The 23,385-nt window shown below is 37.7% G+C and overlaps 1 protein-coding gene across 13 annotated transcripts in view; it reads right to left on the bottom strand.

Annotated features, from left to right (window-relative positions):
* The window catches only part of DENND1A (DENN domain containing 1A), a 651,854-nt gene that overhangs the window by 497,691 nt on the left and 130,778 nt on the right, over nt 1-23,385 (bottom strand). For 12 of the 13 annotated variants that reach the window (XM_072430328.1, XM_072430333.1, XM_072430329.1 and 9 more), the window contains one exon: nt 17,386-17,505. The exons of the other annotated variant lie outside the window; for it this stretch is intronic. In XM_072430328.1, the coding sequence (XP_072286429.1) occupies nt 17,386-17,505 (120 nt within the window). The remainder of the gene's footprint in view (nt 1-17,385; nt 17,506-23,385) is intronic. 13 annotated transcript variants of the gene reach the window in all.

Raw genomic sequence — 23,385 nt, forward strand, 5'->3', positions numbered from 1 at the left:
AAAAGTCTACAGAGGTTCTATCACTGTCTCCCATGTGACATATCTAAGTAAAAAAAAATATCTCATCAATTGATGTCACACACATTTATTTGTGAAGCTTCTTTTGATTTGATTTCAGTCACCTGTTAACAACAATACAGGATGAGCATGCATTAACAGGTATTAATTTTTTTTTTTTTTGTTATAGAATATAGAAACCAAAGGTTTAGAATAACAGGCAGGAAACGAATTATAACAAATTCATGAATGTGAGATTGAATATTCTTCACGTGACAGAATAAAAAGAAAAGCACATACTAGGGCCCTTAACTGAGTATCATAAAAGAGAACCTAGCCACTGCATTCTCTTTACAAATAGTTTAAATTCTGTACTTCTGCTGCTTATGCATAACTTGAAAGGACAAATGTACAAGCAGAATATATGGACCAGAAAGTAAGGTGACTTTTACTACCTAATGTAGTCTTAAACATTGCAAGATTTTGTAAACTGCCATTTATTAACACATTCTTTGCAATGCTAATTACCTGGATGTAAAGCTGATCTTTTAGTGTCACTAGTCTCAGCTACACACCTGACACAAGCATGCAGATAATGGGTAACAATTAGCTGAGCATCTGAGCTGTATAGTCATTTTGGGTCAGTGATTCATAAAGTATTAAAGGAAGAGACTCCCAACCAGGCAAGCCGTATTTATAGAACCAGAAATGTCAGCTCACATTACATCATTTAAAATCAATTTCATTAGGTAAAAAATCCATAAAAAAACATTTTCAATGTATATACCTGTTAAAAAAAAGCACCTTCAAAAACATTTGGGTTTCAGATTCAAATATTGCATTACTAGGTGTCTGCTGTTGGCAATAAATGCATAACAATACACTTAAAAGGACATTTAAAGCAATTAAAAAAATGTACAGAAATTAGTATTTTAGAGACAGACATTCATTTCAGTAACTGCTGTATATTGTAAAAGTTCAATGCGTATCAGAGATCCTTATCAGGTTATTGTTAAAGCAATATTCCCAAAAATCCTACATAGTCACTATCTAAATTTTATCAGCAGTTCAGCAATGGTAAATTCCGATTTAAGGGGGCTATTCGAACAACTGAAATGCATTGGTTTTTAAGTTAATATTTATTAAGATATCATTGTATGTAAAGATTTTTGTGTGTTCTTGTTTACAGTGAGTGCTAAATATGCCCCCTACTACACAGATGCCTTGGGGGGAGCATCTGTCTGTATGGTAAATTAAGCCATGCATCCCCTGATGGTAAAGTCATGTGCAACTTCACTCAGTGACACCTAATGACATGACTTAGGAGAAAGGTGAACAGGCATCACTATCCTAACACTAGCATGTGGCCTACATGCAGAAAATGGGGCCTCTAAAGCAAGAAGAAATTGTATTTATGTATTCCTTCCTAAGAACTTTACACTGATTAAAACTATAAACTTTAGTCCGCATCAAAAAATACCATTTGGTGAATTTCTTTGTGTTTCGCCATTATTGTTTACAAATACAAATGAAAATAGGAAGGTAACAATTTTTTTCCGTGTCTAGACACCCTTGTGACAAGTTTTACTTAGATAGAGCATTTCTGAAGCACACTAAAACCGCCAGTGTAATTTAAGGGTTAAAGATTCATGAGCACTCTGCATCTATAACCAGCTGCTGACAGTTCCACACCCCCATATCTCACTCACTGTGTGAGCATTCAAACACCACATGCTCCTCAATGCCTGCTTAATTTTCTTAAAAGATTGCAGAAAAGCTTTTAAAAGAATCCTTCCCCCAGCAGCTATTTAACTGCGCTCAGAAGGGAGGAGATGAATAAAAAGGCATCGCTATAGGAAACAGAAAGAGTATTTCTTTTTAACGTTCCAAAGAAAAAAATTATAATAAAACACATAAAATCAACCATTTAAATAATGCAAATCCCTGACTCAAACAATATCATATTCTATGAACACTCTATAAATATGCCAATACCTTGTAAAGCATTTGGGCCATGTTTTTCACCTTACTTTTCCTTTCAGACTCACTGCAGTCAGGTAAAAACTCTTAAATTTTCAATCAATATTTCATGCATTAACACTTACTATGGTATGACACAACATGCACTCCTTTTTTCATGAGTTGGTGTTGGGAATAGGAAGTATTAGGAGGTCACTTGCAAGAAGATACAACATGTTATGTCAATGGTTGGATGCATGTTAAATCCTAAATGAAAAAATGAATCTTCACGCACAGATATTATCACAAAAAATATAACCACAAGTTTTGGAAAGCATTTCAGGAATTTATTTAACAGACTTAAATGACAAACTTCTATATATACTGTACTGAACTATTTTTAAAAGGTTTGTTAATGTTCTAGGTCAAACCTATTGCAGCATAAACTGCCATTTTACTATTCATATTAGGTAGAGAGTTATGTGAATTCAGAGGTAAAAAAAAAAAAAAAAAACTCTAATTAGAGGACAGCTAGTCAAGTCAGTTCAAAAAGATCACAAGATAAAGCTTCCCACCTGAAGGATTTAAAAGGATCCAGTCACCAACTTAAGAAATGCAAGTAAAACAAAGAAAAATCAAGTATTCTAATAAAAGTATTCCACTTTTATAAATTGAATTTTTTTTAAGTCTAGAAAAGGTTGATTACTTAGCACAGCCACAAATCCCCATGTGATGCCACATCATTGTCCTTTCCTCTTTTAAGTGTGTCTAACTACTGTCTGTGCTGGTCCATTTTCTCTACAATGTAGTAGCTACTATTTATCTATATAACCCTTAAATCACTGCTGGGGAGGGGAGTGCAGAGAAATACTGTGCAATATTACTTGAGTGACAGCTGCATAAAAGGACATATTATTTGGATGGGACCCTTTAAGCAGAAGCCACAGGTCTTCACTGGGAAGGCTTTTACAGACAAATAACAAGCATGAAGTATGTTATGTTGTGGTAAATATGTGGTCTGGCTATTAAAGTTCTTTAAGCTCTGCACTGCAGCCAGGAGGAGACACGCGCCGCAGCCGGCATCAAGGAGACACACACAGGGTCGGATTTCGGGGGATGTCTTATTCACGGGTGAGTGTCTTATTTTAATTATTTTTTCAAAAATCGGGGGTGGCTTATTTAATGGGGATGACTTAAAATCGGGGAAACACGGTAGGGGTAGAAAATGACAGATACACTTTAAACAAGTTTGACATTTCCTACCTTTTTGTTCCACAATAAGACAAAACATCTTAACAACTGGGTGCCAATACCAAATATTATTTTGGACAGATATTGTACAGATATGGCTTCTCTATTAATATATCATATCTCAAGGGACACCAGGTACAGGTATTTCTAATCAGTGATTCCGTTGCCCCTATCTAATCTGTTCTGATGAGAACATTCAATCTAATTTGCCAATCCATGTGATTTTTAACACTATACTGGCACTTTGGGAACCTTAAAGGGTCTATTTAAATAATTGGGAATCTAACATTTCCCCAAACACTACTTTCTGGGAATCAATTGCTGCCTTTGAAGCACATGGACTAAGATGTTTTTAAGGGAATGTACAATTTCTTGTTTTATAGAGCCATATTACTCTATACAATATCTATATATTTTCCTTTTTTTAAACATTTACATTTAGCACTTTTGAGATTTGCGTATTGGAAATGAACATAATTTGAGCTCAGATTGCTGTTGTATTCCAGTTGTGGCGCTAAGTGGGACACTTCATAGGAAAAGTACTTGTCAATGTAAATCTCTACAATCAATGAAAAATTAATACAGCATTTTTAGTAATGTGGCAACAGCACAATGTACACGTGCCATCATGCACTGATATGCCTATTTTTTAATAGGCTGACCTTTGTTATAGGTGTTATTCCTGGCTTAACATCCCCCATTCATGCCCTGTTTAATGCACCTAGTGTGTTGTAAATACAACACCAATGCAATGTACAGTACAGGGCAACAGGCATTGCACCACAGCACAATACTTGCTGTGTTGCAAAACAAAAAAAAAAGGAAAAGGAAAAGAAAAAGGCATACAGAAAAGGACTGCCTAATTGTAATATCTGGTAACACTAAACAGGTGTCTTAAGTGTGAATAGACCCTAAAGAAAAAGTGCAATTTAAAGCAAAGTGTAATTATCTTCCCCATCCCCACCTCAGAAATGCATGCTTAGTTTCCATTCATTCTTGTGCAGTAGAAACCCATATGGTTATACAGATTTTTTTTGCTTCAGAAAACAGTTCATTATAAGAATATACTAACTGACTGTGCCAGTACAGCAAGAGCAACAAGGGTTGGCACATAAAGTTAAAACTACAGAGGTCACTGTTACAATTGAAAGGTAAGCAGGGCAGATTGGACTAGCAGAAAGGAGAAGTGGGGAATTGCATGTAGGCTTTGTTATCATTAATCCAGTATATAATAAAATATTATGAAAATAATCATCAAAAAAGTTAACACGTACCTAAACTCAACATTTTCACTTTACATAAAAGGGTAGACAACTCTTATACGTAAAGGGAAAAAAGGGATGCAGCACCTTCCCTTTAAGTCTTGACCACCTCAGCGATAAAAACTCATCCCAGGAGGCTCTGCTAATTCTACGCATGCCCAAGATCTCGGACATGCACAGAAGGGGCATTTTTCTATTAGGGGAAAGAGATGCCAAATGTACGCAAACACTGCAAGATCGACTCTCTTTTTCCCCTTCACAGTGGCTACGTCCCCCCATCTCGCACCTGCGCAGGTGACATACTAAGAAATGAAGAAAGATGGTGGCGCCAGGCGCTGACAAAGAGGCATCTTTGGTTTTCAATATGTTATCATTGTTTTAGTTCAAAAGAGTACATAAATCTACGGTTAGCTGTCTGACAACTTAAGTGCATCTCTTAAAAGCAGATAGTGCTAAAAAAAATTCAGTTAAGTAATAATTAGGGAGGTAATAAAAAGTATTATGACACATAATCTTTTGTACATCAGAACTGAAACGGAAGTGTTATCACAAGGCTTTACTGCTTTCAGCCTAATGTCATTATCCCCATTTGAGGGTGGACAAAATGTGTGATCCCATAAGTTGGCTGCCGCCATTTCACTGTCCATTCTTAAGCTACGTACACACTTCCAATTATTATCGTTTGTAAACAAACGATCCTGCACGATATCTGCGAACGATCGTATAGCACCGATCCTGTACATACAGATAACGACACGATCGTTCAAAGATATTGTACACACGTATATATACACACAGTATATATATATATATATATATATATATATATATATACATACACACACACATACATACATACACACACACTCACATACACAATGCAGCCTGTATCGATCAAATGTTCGTTCATCGCGCATGCTCAGAACATGCACGATCACTGAACAACTGTACACACGATAGATGGTCAACGATCGACGTCCAATCCGATCCGCCGGTCTGGTCGTTCATTTCCAATGACTATCCTCGTTCGTCGGCGTCGTTGGTTACTTTTTTTAAAAACGTTTTTTGGCCAATCGGTCGTTCGTCGTTCATTTCCAACGATAAAAATTGGACGTGGGTATGCAGCTTAAGACTTGTGCAGCTGCTAGACAGTGCTGTTTCTTATCTACAGTCTAGCCTGCAGGAATGTCAAGGATATGGCTGTGCTAAAAAAACAAGTCTGAATCACAACACTAGCTGCACAGAATTACAAATCCCTTGGCTGGTTAGTCAGTTTACCTATAATTTTTAACATTGTTTCTGCCAGCAGTTATGCCTCAAATAATTATGTTAAATACAGAAAAAACGAGCCAAATAATTACCATGTATGTATATATACTGCACTGCCTCTATTGGCCAGCTGATGTTTTCTGATTCAGACAAAAGAAAGCTCTATAAGACCACCCAGGACTCTATAGTTTTAATGCACAGGAGTATTATTGATATTTGTTCATTCCATGAAATGCTACATTTCAACATCAACAAAAAGATGTATTAACAAGGTAATTTCTCACCTCCTGCCTGGTTTGTAGAAGGCAGCTTGCTCACATTAGATCTAATGGGAGCTAAGAGTGGGGTCATATAGAAAACATTTTGCTTTAGAACAGACCAAAAATCCATAAAAGAAGTAATTTACTAGCAAAAGTTCTCTTGATGGAACATTATGTGGCATCATTTTCAGCATTAGAGAAATAAAAGATCTAGGAAAGGTGTTTGCTTGAGAGCAGAGAGGCGCTGTCACTTTGAGTGCATCAATACTCAGCCTGTGGAGCTGCTCCTTGTAGTTTGGCCCTTTTAAATAATGAATTCTTAAGAGCCCCTTATTATGAGATTTCCATTAAACACAAGTGACAAAAAAGCTTTACGTTCACATATGAGAAGTGCAGTCTCACAAGTGCTGGAATAAATGGAGAAGTCTGATACTGTAATCAGTGAATAGCATGAGTGGTCATCTAACCTTCCTAATATAACCTTTGCAACGTTCATTGTATGTTAATCTTGCTTTGTTATTAATGGATGTCCTGACATAATCATCATGGGAAAGAATCAATCACTTTTTTTGGTTTACTCAGCAGCCCAAATCTGCACAGTACAAATCTACCAATTTGCAGCTGTCTTCTTTATGCTTTTTCTTCTTTGTAAATAATTATACAGTTACCTAACCTAGAATTTACAATTTTTTTTTTTTTTACAATAAGACATGCAGTTTGCCAACACATTGCGTGTCATGAAAAATTAACTTTTCCTTAACAAAATACATTTTAGGTGCAGCTTTCCAGATAAGCAAAAAAAATGGTGACTTTTTTGGGTGAGCTGATATGGCTGCTTTAAACATGAGATAACTGCAATGAAAGCAGGAAATGGTTTTTCCGGTACCCCATAAATCAGCTACAACCAATCAGCTTCTAGTTTGCACTTACAGGGGTTCTCTTTTTGTCATTTTTATCTAATTGTATTATATCAGGCAATTAATTTGTCACTTTTATCTAATTGTATTATATCAGGCAATTCATTTTATCTAATTGTAATATATTAGGCAATTCAGACTGTTTTTATTTCAGGCTTTTTTGTAATATTGCTTTAATACAGAGGTGCCTTTTACAAAGTCTGCAATACAAAAACTGTAGCAGTGAAAACCTCCAGTCTCAGGAATGTGAAGATCATGCTCAAGAAATTGCAATCCCTATTTAATGTACAGCGCTGCGTAATATGTTGGCGCTATATAAATCCTGTTTATTAATAATAAGAGGAAGAAGAAATGTATCTCTGTTCTAATGTGAAAAACTGCTTGGGATTACAAGCATGGTGGGCTAGAAATATTCACCTGCACACCACAGACTTTGAACAGAAAAAAAACAACTCAGAATTCCCTGAATAGTTATAAAAAAGCAGTGACTTTAACAACATATCAACACAAATGGCAAAACCTGTAAGATAACGAGTTAACAGTCCTATGAATAATGACAGCTAAATCTTCTGTGAATGGGAAACACGGCACTCATGAATGTATTACTAACAAAGTACCTAGCTGTACACGTTTGACACAGATCAGCAATACAAAGAGGAAATGTGATCTAGAAATGACAAATGATTTTGGTGCAAGCTGTCATCATATGTTTTCATTTAATCGTAGTAAAACTGCTCCAAAAGCGATTGTCATCCTGCTCTCACACATCACAATCACGTTCCATTGAAATGAAAGAAAATAAGGGAAAAAGCTTTGTAGAATAACTGAGTCACAACACTTAATACCAGAACAATATCCTGATTCTGGAGGTTCATTTTTAAAGCAGCTTTTAACGTATAACGCCTGCCAGATTTAACCATGCTTTGTGTATAAGAAGTTTGTGCTGGCAGAAACTTGTAGTCTGCAGTTACTTCTGAAAATTATGTTTGCCTGGCTGTTTTTTTTTTTTTTTTTTACTTTAAAATTGTGTAAATCACTGACCTGGAATGAGCTTGAAGCCAGAGTTCCTAAGTTCCACACATGTTTGGAAACAGTCTAAGACAACAGCCATTAAGACAGAAAGTGATTGAAAATCTAGTATTTTATTCCAAGAACAGAAAAGTGTGGGAAATCCTTTAATTAGAACCTGCACAAGTGGCACACTGGAATTTTATTGATAAGTATCTAAGCCAAAGTATCTATTCAAAAACATTTTGTCTGATGAAATAAACATTTAAAGTGTATGTAAAGCCAAACCTTGCTGTATCACTGGCTTAAGGGTGTCAAAAGACACATTTTCCTCAACTGAAAAACATTTTATGGTCATTGTTTCTACTACCAGAATATTTAAACCCACTTCTGAAATAATGTGTATGCAATTAAAATATACCAATAATGAAAAGAAGCTTTCAAAATACACAGCCCTTTCCTCTCTAAATCTCTAAACCTGGCTCTCACTAAATCTTGGCATTACCTTATCAGACTCTGCCCCTGCACTCTCCTAAGGAGGCCTGCACTTACATATACTCCCAGACCTAGCAACAAGGTAGGTGATGACGTGGGTCTCATTCTCTCCCCTAATTGTACATACAGAGTCCTCCCTACCCCACCCTCTCTCATTTTCACCTCATTTGAACTGCATTCCATGCATCTTTTTCGCCCCAAACCCCCCATTATTGCTATTGTCTACAACTTGACAACTCAACTTGTCCATTTTGTGATAACCATCTTCCTCCCTTCAACCTAATTCTTGCCTCCCCTTGCCCCTTTCCAGACCAGGTCAATGGCAGAGAGATATCCGTAACCTCAACCACAACCAATTCTCAAACAGTTGCCCCTGCCACCTTTTGCAACCCCAGTCCCACTAACCCCCAACCTTGGCACAACAGTGACACCAGATGTCAACTATAAATTATTCATGCAGCAGAGCGCAGGTTGAGGAATTCTAGCCTCAGCACTGACATCATGGACTACAATGTCAGATTGCAACACTTTAAATCTGAACTCACTGTCACCAAGCAAAATTATTTCTTCTCGGCTGTCATCTCCTCCCAAGCTTTCAACCCACGCAGCCTCTTCTCAACAATTGACTTTCCCCTTAAACCCCACACCTGTTCCCCCCACAACTACTTTCTCCGCCCAAGAGATAGCCACCTACATTAGAGATAAAAGTGTCAAAATCAGACATGATGTCTCTACTCACCATGCGTCTCCAACCATATCCACTCCTTCCACCTGTAAATCATTACTGGCCACCCTCAGCTCTGGTATTCTCCATAAAGTGTTCCCTCTTCTGTCATTATCTCCATCTACTACCTGTCTGCTTGACCCAATCCCATCTGATGTACTCTGTGCCCACTCCTCCACCCTGGCCCCTGCACAAGGTAACTTTTCCTTCCTCTTCCTTCTAGATCTTTCCTCTGCTTTTGACACTGTTGATCACCCCCTTAAATACAAATCATAAACTCCATTGATACCAGTGACACTGCTCCCTCTTGCTTTGCTTCCTTTCTGTCTGGCAGGTTCTTTCAAGTTTCTTTCAATAGTGACTCATCTTCCACAAGGGACCTACTGTATTAATAACTTCCTCTCTCTTAACCTCATCACATGCACAACTTTGAAACTTTTCTAGAGCTGCCCCGACTCTCTGGACCGCTCCTCCTTGTCCTATTCAGCTTGCTCCATCTTATCTGCACATTTAAGTACCTATAATTCATATTTTCAAACATGTCAGCCTGTCTTTCTCTCTTAAACCCTCACTACTTACCCAGCGTTCCATATCCCCCTTCCTATCGTGTGCTACTTCCCCCACCTCTTAGATTGTAGGCTCTGTGTAGAGTTCTCTCCTCCTCCTGTGTTTACTGTTTGCATCTGTCATTTGCTATCTCAATTTAATATACAGCGCTGTGTAATATGTTGGCGCTAAATAAATACTGTTTATTAATATTAGTAGGAAACACTGAATTCTAAGAATGTTATTTCATGTTTATAATAATAATAATAATATATATATATATATATATATATATATATATATATATATATATAATATTTATGCTGCCATTAGCACTGTCTGTATTGCTGACATTGCTTTCAAATATTTATATAAATATATATTTGTCATGAAACTTAACTAGATTTAAAAATAAAAATTTAATATATTTCAACTTAATGGTTCTTAGAGGTGGTTGTTGCATTAGGTAAATTTTGAGGCCATCTTCCTTTAGCTCCCACCTGGTGATTCGGCCAGTAAGAATTACCTGTCTGAAGATGACAATGCTCGGTCACTGTTCTATATCTATACAGAAAAAGCATTGTTATCCTAAGACAAACTGTATTTTGGAATTAAAGACAGATCTGGTATCAATGCTAAATAATGGTAGAGGGAACAAGAAGTCATCAGCTTACAGGATTTCTATCAGTTATATTTTGCATTTACCAAAGGGATATTAACTGGTAAATTTAAGCATACCTAAACTCAGAAATTTTACTTTACATAAAAGGGTGGACAACCCTTTTTATGTAAGGTAAAAATTCTGTTTTTAAAAAATAAATAAACAAAAAAAAAAGGGGGCAGCACGACCCCTAATTCTCGATCGCCTAGGTGATCGAGAATGAATGGGAGCGCAAATCCTTGGGTGCTGCTTCTGCGCGTACCCAAGATACTGGCAATAAAACCTCTTATAGGTAGCTTGCATCTGCATGGATGTCTGCAAAAGTAAAGATTTACAATTTTTGCTCACATATATGGCTCAAAAACATTATTATAGTAGGAGACATTTCCAGATTTTTAATGGGGAAATCCGAGGAGTTAATTCATTGCACCAAGCTGGGAAACATCTTTACTGCAGGATCTAGAACAACTTTTCAAAGCAGTTTCCCATCACACTCCTCATAACTCAAACCTCCTCTTAGGTCTGTCGTTTCCGAGCAGATGGAAAATATTAAGGTAAAAGGGCCAAGCTGATCGGTCAGCCTTCCATCTCTGCCAAAAGGCCTCATACTAACTACAAGCAGATTTGAAGGCGGCCCCGCTGCTCTGTTACAATCTGAGATCTGGCACATCCTTTGCCCTGACTACCAGCAGGAGGGCAGGAGGCCAGCTGAGCACTGCTACTGTGCCAAACAGACTGTGCAAGGCCTTCCTGCTTGAATGCTTCTACAGAAAGACGAACAGTCCATGGCCCCTTTTGTTAACAACTTCTTGTACTTTCTGCCTGCTACTGTGCCAAACCATCCTGATGGCTCAATGTCAAAAGGTGGCATGACTTAATCCTCCTATAAAAAGGTAAGAAACTAGAGAGTGTCTAGAGAGTTCACCAACAGGGGAAATAACTGCTGAATATCAAGACAGCTAAATGCTGTTGGTTATATAAATGTGAAAAGTAAAAGCTGATTTACTGCAGGTACCAAATGGCAGGACTAGGCACTAAGTTAGCTAATTGTATTTTAAAAGCAATAGAAACATTGCTAATCAAACAGATACTGCATAAAATGTCATCATATGTCCAAAAATGTCATATTTGTAAATTGGTGAAAATGTGTCACAAAGAAAAAATTGGTTGAATGACTTTAGAAACAGTTTAAGTACTTTAAATATAGTTATTGTCAGGTAAAATGGAAAATAGCTTCTTCCTTCAGACCCTTATCACACAACAGGTGTTCTCCTAATCACATTGTCAGTTTAATTTAGGAGGTAATTTCCACTTTAAAGATATTCATGATTTTTTCAAATATGTCAGCAATATTTATCACCTTTGTCACTTCCTTTCTAACATGTATATTATTCATCTTGAATGCTTCATAATGTTATTTACTGTATTTACTTATTTAATATAAAATTCTTGTTTTGTAACCACAACACAAACACCCTCATTACAAGGGTCTTCTGGACAGTTCAGTGACATTACAAGTTTTTCCTCATCTACAGTGTTGGCAATGGGTGGACCTGTAACAAGTTATCAATTAATGACATGTAAGCACCTTTTAGTGCAGTAGTACTGTGAGCCTTGACTGGAACTATGACATTCCCTTGACAAGGTCCTTGTGGTGACAAACCATTGCCGAGAGAGAAAACAGTGGAATAAAGCAGATAAGAACCTGGCCATAGGTAAACCCTAACAGACAAAAAAAGGCATTAAAGCAAATCCTTACATTTTACAAAATTGTTAGCAGGTAGAGTTTATTGGCAGAAGGGACTCTACTTTTTTAAATATAGAACCTTTTTCCCGTCCTGTGGTCATTTTTAATGCACACTAAATGCATCATAATTGTGACAGTCCATGGAAAGTAGTAGCTGGGTACTGGGACAATGTAACTCTGGTGTGCCTAGTATTAAGTGGTGATGGAGCAAAGAGTAGGAGCATGGACCTCACATCACTTGAAAAGGACACACAGGCGAAAGATGTGCAACTATGTAACAAATATGCTGCACATTGTGGCAAGGGCAATGAGGTCCCTACAATAGATACAGCAACACCTTAAATTAGAATGTTATGCACAAATATTTTCAGGATCCGAGTTATATGCCTTACATGTGAATGCATTTGCTATACAAACCCCATTTATTCCCTTTAATTATGGTGTTTGTATTTGGCTTTTATAATGGTTACTAGAAGATAAAAAAGATTCTTAATTCTTCTGTTAGCTACCTCGCTACCACTTCATTCTCTAACATCTTGGACAATAAATGAGTGACAGTAAGTACTGCTCCGCACAGGAAGTACTGTGGAAGGCAGTAAAGTCAAGTCTTGACAAGCTGAGAGTGCTGTCTTTACTTCTCCAAGTTCTGCTGTGTAGGAGATTTTAAATAGGCAATATCCAAAACAGTTTCAGGTACAAATGTTAGTATGAATGAATATTGGAAAGGTGGGATTTTTCACTAAATGTTAGGTTTGAAAATATATTTTTAAGTGCAAATTGCAACAGATTTCTGTCAGTGCACAGTGCCAATGGACTGTAATCGTAGGACTTAATAGGTGAAATAAAATTTTTTTTTTTAAAAAAGCACATACATATTAACTGATAAAAAATTAAAAGAAAAAAGGTTAACTTTAAAATACAACTTAGAGGGTCAATATTTCTCTGACTTGAAAAAGAGTCTCTCCTGGCAGATGACACTGGTTATAGACTAGCAAGTTAAGGGTATGAATCATTCTGTGTTAAATTTCTCCTATGTGCATACAAACAGTGGTATGCAGGTCTAGCAAAACTGCTCTTCTTCTTTGCATCAATGCTCTGCCAGCTGGCAACCTCAAGCCAGGAAGCTGTCAATGTCAATTGAATTGAGGCTATACAATTCTAGCTCCTAAACGGGCTATCCTCTGTTTCCAAAGCATGGTAAAAAAATCCCCTGCTCTCTTTCTATCTAAACTGGCGACTTCCACTGACTGCAGCCTAAAGTAGCTGTAAATCGGTCTTAACAAAAGCATTCTATGGCTGAGTTCTGGCTGGGACTGGGATCAACAGATTCTAGGGTCACAGGTCACACTAACTAACATCTATTCCCAGCAGAGCCTGCTCTCAGCTCAGCCTGGAAGTAGTACAAATTTGGAATGTTTGTCTAATCCCCTGAGATATTCCTGATCCTTCCACATGTTTCTGCTCAATTAGAAACAATTCTCACTTTGCACCACGTGAAAGGCCTCTTTGGACATTATGTTCAATCAAAAGAGAGTGTCCCCTGAGCCAGACGCATACAGGCAGCCAGTAGACCATATTAATAATACTAGTACAAAGCAGGAATATAGATAATAAATATGTCTGTGCGTGTGTGTTTATATTTAAATCTGGCAAATAAAAATAAAATATTACTATACTAATGCTCTTTAAAATGTTTTTACCCCTTTTTACCTACATACACATTTTTATTACAAAACTTCTCCTAAAAGTAAAAGAATAACTACTACAAGCGGAAAGTGCTTCTGTGCCAAACTAGAAATGTTTAGATTTTTACAGTAAATGGGCATTAAACACGTTACCAGTTACTTCCACAACTGCATGTACTGTGGAGTAAGTGACCCTTAAAGGTGGTTTTAGGGAACCTGAGGCTGCAGCTGAGCTCATTTCTGTCTGACAGCTTACAAGTTTATGTCATTTGTTCATATTAGAATTTTTTGCTGCAATTCAAAATAGGAGACAAGCTGTTTTTTGCTTCTGCTGGGAACTTTGAGGATGAAGGCGACCAATATTATCATTGTCCTGGTCATGTGACAGTGCATGGGCCTAATGATTTGCTGCTAGGTTTGGGCACCATCACATGGGGCAATATAAACAATTTCTTCATACCCTGTAGTGCCAGAGTGTCAACACCTGCTGGGAAGGAGCTGCAAGGGAGCGCAGGTAGGGAATAGTAAGAGATCTCCCTCTGTAGAGACATTGCTTTGCCTTCATTGGGAAAAATACCAGTGTTGCTAATTTCTCCACAGTGCCTACATCAACCAAGATGCATGATGTATTGTTTTTGATATGTAAATATTTGAATGTGCATAGTCAGGAAGTAGGCTCACTTTAAAGTAAACCCCGTTTACAGAAATTGCTTACAAATATTAACTATTCAGCCTTTAGACAAATCACTAGTATATAATCAGTGAACAGAAAGCTCTACTCCATTTTGTCACCAGTGACCCAGTTTTTTGCCAGTGGGATGCTTTATTTAGCCTCTTGCCAGCATGAAGAAGTGGAAGCCAAGTGTTTGAAACACAGCTTACCCAGTGACAGGCATGTGTCAGTGCTCTCTGCACATGACAACAACTCGGGAACAATTATAGTTATAGATTTTGCAAACATTTGATAAAAAAATTAAATTCACATACCAGTAACACCACTGCCTAAAATGTGCATTTTCTGGATAGAAGGAAAACCTTTTTTACAGCAGATGGATGTTAAGAATTATGACTGATTGCTGTGCATTGGGATTAAAAGGGTTATTTTTTGGGGGAACCTGTCATTAAAAAAGGATATTTTACTGGTGCCTGAACAGATGTTTACATACTAGTTGTTCATGAATGCCTTCTAAATTATTATTTTTCTTCAATATTTTTGTCTTTGTGTACTACTGAAAATAATGCTTGGCAGACCAAAACAGTAAACGGTCACTGGGCATTCAGTTTACCACAGTATATACTTTACTAAAAACTTTTATAAAGACAATGTAGCACAGAATAAATACTTCAATGAAGGCGCAAAAAAAAATGAATATCTGGAATACACAGATTCAATTGATAAATATACAAGACCTTTTTTATTTACTAAATTAACCCAGCCTTGTCTGGGAGTTGAGAGGCCATGGTTTATCTTTGCTGCAGTTAAAGTTGAACATTATAGATATAAAAGACAAGCATTAATGCAACTATGCCATTATAAATACAGCATTAGGTGTATGTTTAAATTCAAACGGTAAAAAATCTTGAATGTCCCTGAAAAGAAGGGCTTTAGTTTCACAAGAAATAGAAAAGCACAAAAAGCCAAACTCTTCGTGTACTAGCAAGATGCACGCACAAAGGAGGAGAAAGCAGTGAAAGAAAGATGAACTGCTTGATGGCCTGGTCTCAGGGGTAGTGGGTTGAATGATGCTAACCATTAAACTGTGGATATGATGTAACAGAAAAAATTACTGCATAGCAAAAGCCTTGTTTAAAAGTAAAAATTGCTACAAGTTGTTTTTTTCAGTTCCTTTTTTTTTTTTTTTTAAATCTTTTTACCTTGTTATTGGCTGGAGTTCTGGTTTTAAGTACATCTTACGGGTTTCGTTCCTCCCAGGTCCTCCAGATCTTGTTTATTGTAAATTTAAATGTGGCTGAACAGTTCAAGAAGAGGCAGCAAACTAATGGTCTCATCACTTTGCTCTTTTTCTCCTATAAACATGTCTCTTTTTAGCAATGAAGCATTGCAGCCCAGCTAGCCCCATTTGCCTATTTTCTCTCACTCTAAGCTATCATGTACAGTGGGTTGTAAGAGGGTAACTAACACCAGGTTAAATGCAGATAACAGCACTGCTTCATTTCACAAAAAAAATATTGAATTATTGAATATAGATCTGTGTTAATTTGCATTTTATGTCTTCCTGGAGTTCAGGTTTAACCTGTATAGGGTAATTGGTTCAGAAGAATTAGTATCACTGAAGTAGGCAAACCGGATGTAAATTTTTTCCAGTTTGAATTGTTGAGTCCTAATCTGTAATCACCTTTTATGATTCTAAAATTTACAAAACCATTTTACATCAGTGTGGACAGTGGTTAATGGAAATTTGTGCTACTGACAAAAAACAATCATATATTTTTACTGCCATGTAAAATTAGCTGACACATCCAATCCTCTTTTGTATACCTTTTTACACAAATATTGGAAAGAATACCCTTAAGTGCTGGGAACCAGTCAGTTACCACCATTTAAAATATTATATCAATGTTCATGATATGGGTGGCTTTATAGTTCACAATGATAGGATAAAACACACAAATGTGCTTAACGTCTTAGCAGCACTTGGCGCCCCCTATTTTTCATTTCTGGGACAGAAAATTTATTACAAAACTAGGCACATGCTTTTTCCTTAGCAAAAGATGAGCAAATGCTTTCCTTCTTTCTGACACATTTAGATTACAACACAAAGGTCACCATGATGGGCCATGTACCACTTCAGAACTAACAAGCATTTCAAGGTCTTGTAAACCCTAATCACAGTTCACAGACTGCAGCCGCTATACCGCTCCCTAAAATACAAGAGCTTGTGTAATTTTAATATACAAGTGTTGCAGCTAGATACGTTCTGACAGCCACAGATAACAGCTCTTGTAGCTGGGATAATATGATTTGTTTAATTCATTTCCGCAACACAAAATGTACACAGAATCCAGAGATGGCCAAGTGCCCAGTTTGAAACAAATGAAGGGAGGTGAAAGATGCAAAGAAATAACAGGATGTAAATTAGCTAACTCTTTATTAAATAGGATTTTAGAAAATTTTCAGTGCAAAGTCTTTCACCAGGTTGATTCTCTTCCTGTGTATGCATGCCATGACTGTGTATGCATCCATTCCTACAGGAAAGCAGAACTCATTGAAGTATATACAGGTCCATGAATGGCTCTCCTATTGGAACGAATAGCACCAGGTTCTATATTTGCAGAAGAAAGAGGACCCAGCTGGCACTTTTGGTGGAAAGACCATGAGGGGCCTTGCGCAACAGTGAAAATATTTAAAACAGGAAGAAAAGTATGCACCTACATACAGTATAGTTGTTTTTAAGGTTTTATCCCACCTCAACAAGGCTGTTTGTCATCATTTGTTCTAAAGTAAAATGACCAGAAATACAGGAGTTAAAGAATAAATCTGACAACCATTCAAATGTTATCTGCAGAGCAATCCTGGCGATGAGGGACTTAAGGGCCTGCACAAGCTGACATGTACACTGCAGACAGACACAGCTGGCCTTACCTTAAGATACAAAAGCAGCTTTTAGCGCCTGAAGATAACCGGCAGAAGCCAAACCTCTGCTTGCTGTCAATGTCAGTTAGCACAAACGTAAAGTTCTGGCCGACATGACTGGCCGAAAGGCTGAAAAGAGAAGCACAAACAGAAGGCAGCATGTAAATAAATATCACAAACAGGGTGACAGCATTAAACCATGTAAATGATCACACTACAATTTCTTTGGATAACAAATAACCAAGATAGACTTCTGAGTTTTAAGCAAGGCAAAACATATATGCAACATTCAACACAATCCCAGTTTGTGGCAATATATTTATACTGTGGCATAAAGTCATAAAGACCTAATTGTAATATTTCTTAACAACTTAAAATATTGATTTTTATGTAGGTACAACTTAAGAACAAAATTAGTGTTTTAGCTTTAACAGCTTCTGTAGAGTAGTTTAGGCATCCTAAGTAGTAGTTATAGGAAGATCCTTATTTTAATTGAATCTACTTTTCATGATTCAACCCCACAGTATCTAACTAAACATGAAGCTGTAATACATTACAGGTAAAGGCTTTTCTATACACAAGCTTTGCTATAGCAACTATTAAACAAACTATAGTCTTTCTATCTATAGCTTTTCTATTTTAAAGGCAAAATGTATTTTGCTCATCAGCAAATGACATAATTAAATAAAATCTTTCAAATTTTTTTACATGTCTTATTTTAGACCCAGCAACATCATTTGGTTTTTGCAATGCAGTCAGATATAATGGTAGGTAGGAACGGCTGGCAGGAAGGATGTATATAGCTAAAAAAAAAATAAAAATAAAGAAAATGATACAGATGCGAAGCCCAAAGACTCCTTGAATATGTGATGTATGTCACAGCAGAAAAAGATGCAACAGGAGGGGTCTCCCAAAAAATGTTTTAAAAAAACATTCCCATTATATAAAAGGGTTAGTCACCTTTTTATATAATTTTAAAAAACACAGTGATAGGTCTGTTTATGTTTATGTCAAAAAATAGCAGGGTGGAGTTTAATTAGTGAGGTCATTTACAACCCTGTTGGTTTTCCTGAGTGTGGCTCTGGGTGAAAGTTCTTTACAGAAAACGGTAACCCTGAGCCACACTCGGGGTGGAATTCAGGACTTACCTGGTCCTCACAAGCTCGCTGCATCCTCCAGCGATGCAGCCTGGCATCTAGGTCCACTTGGTGATGCCCGACCGGCATTGGCGTCCCGTTGGCAATGCCAGGCCTCTGCCTCCCCTGGCCTCGCATCCTGGCATGTGAGCGTTGGAGACATGAGGCTAGGGGATGCAGATGCCAGGCTGGTATGTGACATGTGTGCGAACAGGGGCTGTGCATCTGGGGGCGGGACCGGCGGGAAAGTTAAAATATTTTAACATGTCAAATGTACCAATTTGACATGTAAAAATACAAAATCATATTGCCAGGGTTAGTTTAGGCTAGGTGAAGTTTAAGTTATTTCTGTGAAAAAAGGTGTCAATTACGGCCCTATTTAAGGAAAGAAGGAAGGCAGCAGGTATATTACATTATGGTTTTAGTGAGTAAAATGGGTTATTCCAGGGCTAAAGTTACCTGTGAGTACTGTTACAATTAGAAGATGCCTATGTAAAGCCAAGCTGACAAGAAGCCCCCTGAATGACCCGCAAAGTACCAAAGTTAAAGAAAAGACATGCTGCTTACAGTTTGCCATTCACTAGCCTAAAGAGAATTGACGTGACATTTTATGACATGACATTTATAGACTGAAAGCAAGATAGTTCTTTTTTTGGGTCTATGGGCTGCAGACAGTTTGTTAGATGACCCAAAACTGAATTCAAGCAACATTACACTATGAAGACAGTGAAGCATGGTGGTGCAATCATCATGAGGATTGTTTCTTATACTATGGTGTTGGGCCTTTTTATCACATACCAGGGATCGTAGATCAGTTTGAATAAATCAAAATACTTGAACAGGTCATGCATTCATATGCCGAAGAGGAAATGCCCTTGAAATGCATGTTTCAAATAGACAATGACCCCAAACACACCAGTAAATAAGCAACACCTTGGTTCCAGACCAACAAGATTGAGGTTATGGAGTGACCAGCCCAATCCCTGAAGTTTAACCCAATCTAAAATGTGTGGGGCGACATCAAAAATGCTGCTTCTGAGGCAAAACCAAGAAATGCAGAAGAATTGTGGAATGTAGTCTAATAATCCTTGGCTGGAATATCTGTTCACAGGTTCTAGATGTTGGTCAACTCCATGTAACAGATGTGCAACAGTTTTTAGAAACAGTGGTTTCACAACTAAATAGCAGTTCAGTGATTTAAAGGAAAGCAAAATCTTGAAATATTTTTCAGTTTATACAGTGAATGTTTGAGTTTGTAAAGAAAAATGCAGACACATTTTTTTTTTTTTTTTTGAACAGCCCAATATTTCCTTTTTTCCCTTTTCTGTAAAGGAATAACACAAATTTGATAAATGTTTCTTCATGTTTTGATTTGTAATAGAATGTAAGGTTCCCAATGCATGTGTGTATGGAAATAAAGCTATTATATGGATTATGACTGGTATTCACTTGTTTAAACACACTGACACACACACACCCCACCATACAGTTATACGAAAAAAGTACACCTTCACTGATTTCTAAGGTTTATTTTATCAAAAATAACACTGAAAAACTAAAAGCATTTGGTCCCTTACAGATCATAAAATTAGGTACATACAGCCAGACGTTTTGTCACTCTATAATGTAAAAAAAAAAAAAAAAGAAAATTTCCCACAACTAGAAAAGTTACAAGACAGTTGCTGATCTTCCTAGGAGTATACGATCTTCCTAGGACCCCCAAGGTCAGATGAGAATTCCTTTGAATAGATGAGACCAAATTGAAGGTATCTGGCTGTATCAGCATCACTTGACCAAAGAAACAAACAGCATACCATGAACTCCTCTGTACATGATGGTATTCTATTGTCAAATTATTCCAGTAGAGAGATGTAATCAGGGCATATGGTGTACGCTCAGGTAAAACTTACTCAGGAAGAGATAAACTTTTTAAGTCAATGTACTTTGCAAAGCACTGCTAAATTTGTTGCTATTACAATAAATAACAACATGCCAAAAATTGAATAAAAAAGACCAGAAAAAAAAAACAAAACACTTAAGAATTATCAAAGAAAACGTACATATTTATATAGAAACAACGCAGAGCTTTAGCCAAACACCACAACATGAAGAAAAAATTGCTTTAAAAAATGTTAAATTTGATTTAAACTTGAGCCAAGTCTAATTAACATAATCCAAACCTAGTTAAAGAAAATTGATCCAACATCCTATAAAGCTCTACAGCTAGCACAAAAACTATGCAAGACATTCCGATTTTTCTGCTTTCAAGTATTTAGTAGTACAAGAAGGGAGCTTTCCTTAGAAACCAGATAACATATTACATGGAACCTATTATTTACCAGAGAAAAGTGTTGGGCATGCACACGTTTTCAGCCACTGGAAACAACAAGGACAGTGACAAAACAAAACAAAGAAAAGAAAAAAGGTTTCCAGTTTCTGGGCAGATGTTAGCACTGGCAATGGAGTGGAGACAGGTGAGTTTCATTTCACTTTATTATTGTAGATTTATTTTCTTAAGAGCTTCTAGGCATCCTGGCAGGCAGTGAAATGAACTATAAATGCCTCAGGCAGCATAGACACTTTCAATAATCACTGGAAACAATGTTTCCTGATCGTTTCCAGTGACAAACGAGTGACAGATTAAAGAATGTGCACTGTACACACAGCGCTTTTTAGTTCTATAGAGGGGGGGGGGGGGGGGGGGGGGGGGGGGAGAGAGACGAGCCTGCAGCAACCGTTTGATGCACTTCTCCATTGACTTGTGTTATGATCGTTTACAGATTCAGGAAAAACGTCGGGCGACTTCTGTACTCCTCAGATTCTCGCCCGAGACAAGCTCAAGTGTTCATGTCAGAGGAGAATCATCTGTGTGTACATAGGTCCACCTCAGGCTATAAAAAGTCCCAGAGTATCTCCTAAGCTTAAAATTGACAGGTGTCTTATTTCTACAGTTCAAAAAAATGTATTTTAGGAGTAAAAATTGAAAGTAGAACTGTGACCGGAAGCCCTTACTGCAAAAAAAGGGACAGAAAATGTCTCTTCCGCATTAATCATTCTGCCCGATCTCACCAGAGAACTGTCAAAATCCTGCCTTCCCCAGAGAACATGGGCTTTACTCCACCTCTGCCCTCAGTGTCCTGCAATGAAAGGAGGTGGATAAAGCGGGTTTATTTCTATTTAATTACCTGCATTGACCCCTCTTCCTTCAATAACTTTTGAGCAGAGAATTGGTTCCTAGAAATGTATAGACTATGCTTAAACTCTAATGCTACCAGTCCTTGATTTAAACAAATTTTATGTAGGGAGGTTGCTGGGGGCCAAACAGACTTTTGCTGTGTGCCCCCGGGTGGAAGACATTAGGTAAAAGATCATCATGTACAGAGTTGAGGTACTCAGTGTCAAAGTATCCACAGCCTAAGTATCAGAAGCCACTAAGTCAGCAGGAAGATCAGCCATGTAACCTGCAGGGGAAGGTGTACAAGTGCTCTGGTAGCAACATTGAGTGATTGCATCACAAAGAAAAAAAAATTGTCTGCTATTTGGTCTAATTCACACAGGGGTGTTCAAACTTTTTGCAAAGAGGGCCAGATTTGGTGAGGTGAAAATGTGTCGGGGACAACCATTCCGCACATTCTCAGGGTTAGTGTGGGCGTGGTGTATGTGGGTCCCGCACAGCACACGCCCACTAGGGTGATGTGAGGGATTCCCTGTGCACGGAGTCCAGTGTCAGTGCGGGCTCCGTGCAGAGCACAATCTTGGAATCAGACTGGACGTGGTCTCTGCGGGTCCCACACAGCACAGGCCCACTATATTGATGTAGGGGATTCCCTGTGCACACATGGGGACTCCCGGTCCTGACAATTATGCCCGCTGAGAAGTGGGACGATAATTGCAAGGCGGTTGATCAAATTTACTGAAATATAAATTAGCTTTCTTGTACGCATGTATTTTATACTGTGGTCAACAGTGCTGGTGGGCAGCATTTTATTGATTTTATGACAGAGGCTGCGGGCCGGTGGAAATCTGAACACGGGCCGCAATTGGCCCCTGGGCTGGACTTTGGACATGCCTGGCCTAGGATGACAGGATCTTAAGTTAATAACGCATATAGACGAGATTAGCTACATTGCTAAATTCCGCAGTTACTATGTATTCTCTATACATACCTAACTTTTGCCTCATAGTTCCATGAAATTATAAAAACGTAGTTTTTTGTTGCAACAACATATACAATTACACATAATTCACCTTGAGTCCTTGTTCAACACACATGTACACTTCAGAAGTGTTTCAGGCATTTGCTTTTGCATTTGTGGCTCTCTGCTGTCTCCCGTTGCAGAAACCAGCAGTAGTCGCCCATGATGTTGGGGTTGCACCGGCCTTGATATCTTGTTTCCATAACAGAAATGTCCTGGTGGAACCGCTCTCTTTGTTCATCACGCACACCACCCAAATTTTGTGGAAAGAAGTCCAGATAGGAATGTAGGAAATGAATTTTAAGTGACATTCGGCCGCCAAGTTGATGGTATACTGTTACAATGTTGTTCACAAGTTCATCATGGTTTTCAGCGCGCTGGTTGCCCAGAAAGTTTTGTGCAACTAGCAAAGATGAATCCCAAGCAGCAAGTTCAAGTGGGTTGAGTTTGTCTTGACTTTCTGTGGATCAATGAGTAATAAATGCTTCACGTTGTACTGGCCAACAGTGTGTACAGGTCTGGGTGGCCATTCTTTCACTTTGTAATGGTTGCTGTCATCACGACTGTTCCACAGGCACAGAAAGCACATATAATTTGTATATCACAAATGTTCCACTTGTGTTCTGAATAGGTAATCAATTTCAAAATTTCATGGATTCGTATGTCTGTTTCATTCC

This window comes from Pyxicephalus adspersus, chromosome Z (genome assembly GCF_032062135.1).
Source record: "Pyxicephalus adspersus chromosome Z, UCB_Pads_2.0, whole genome shotgun sequence".
Taxonomy (NCBI): Eukaryota; Metazoa; Chordata; class Amphibia; order Anura; family Pyxicephalidae; genus Pyxicephalus; species Pyxicephalus adspersus.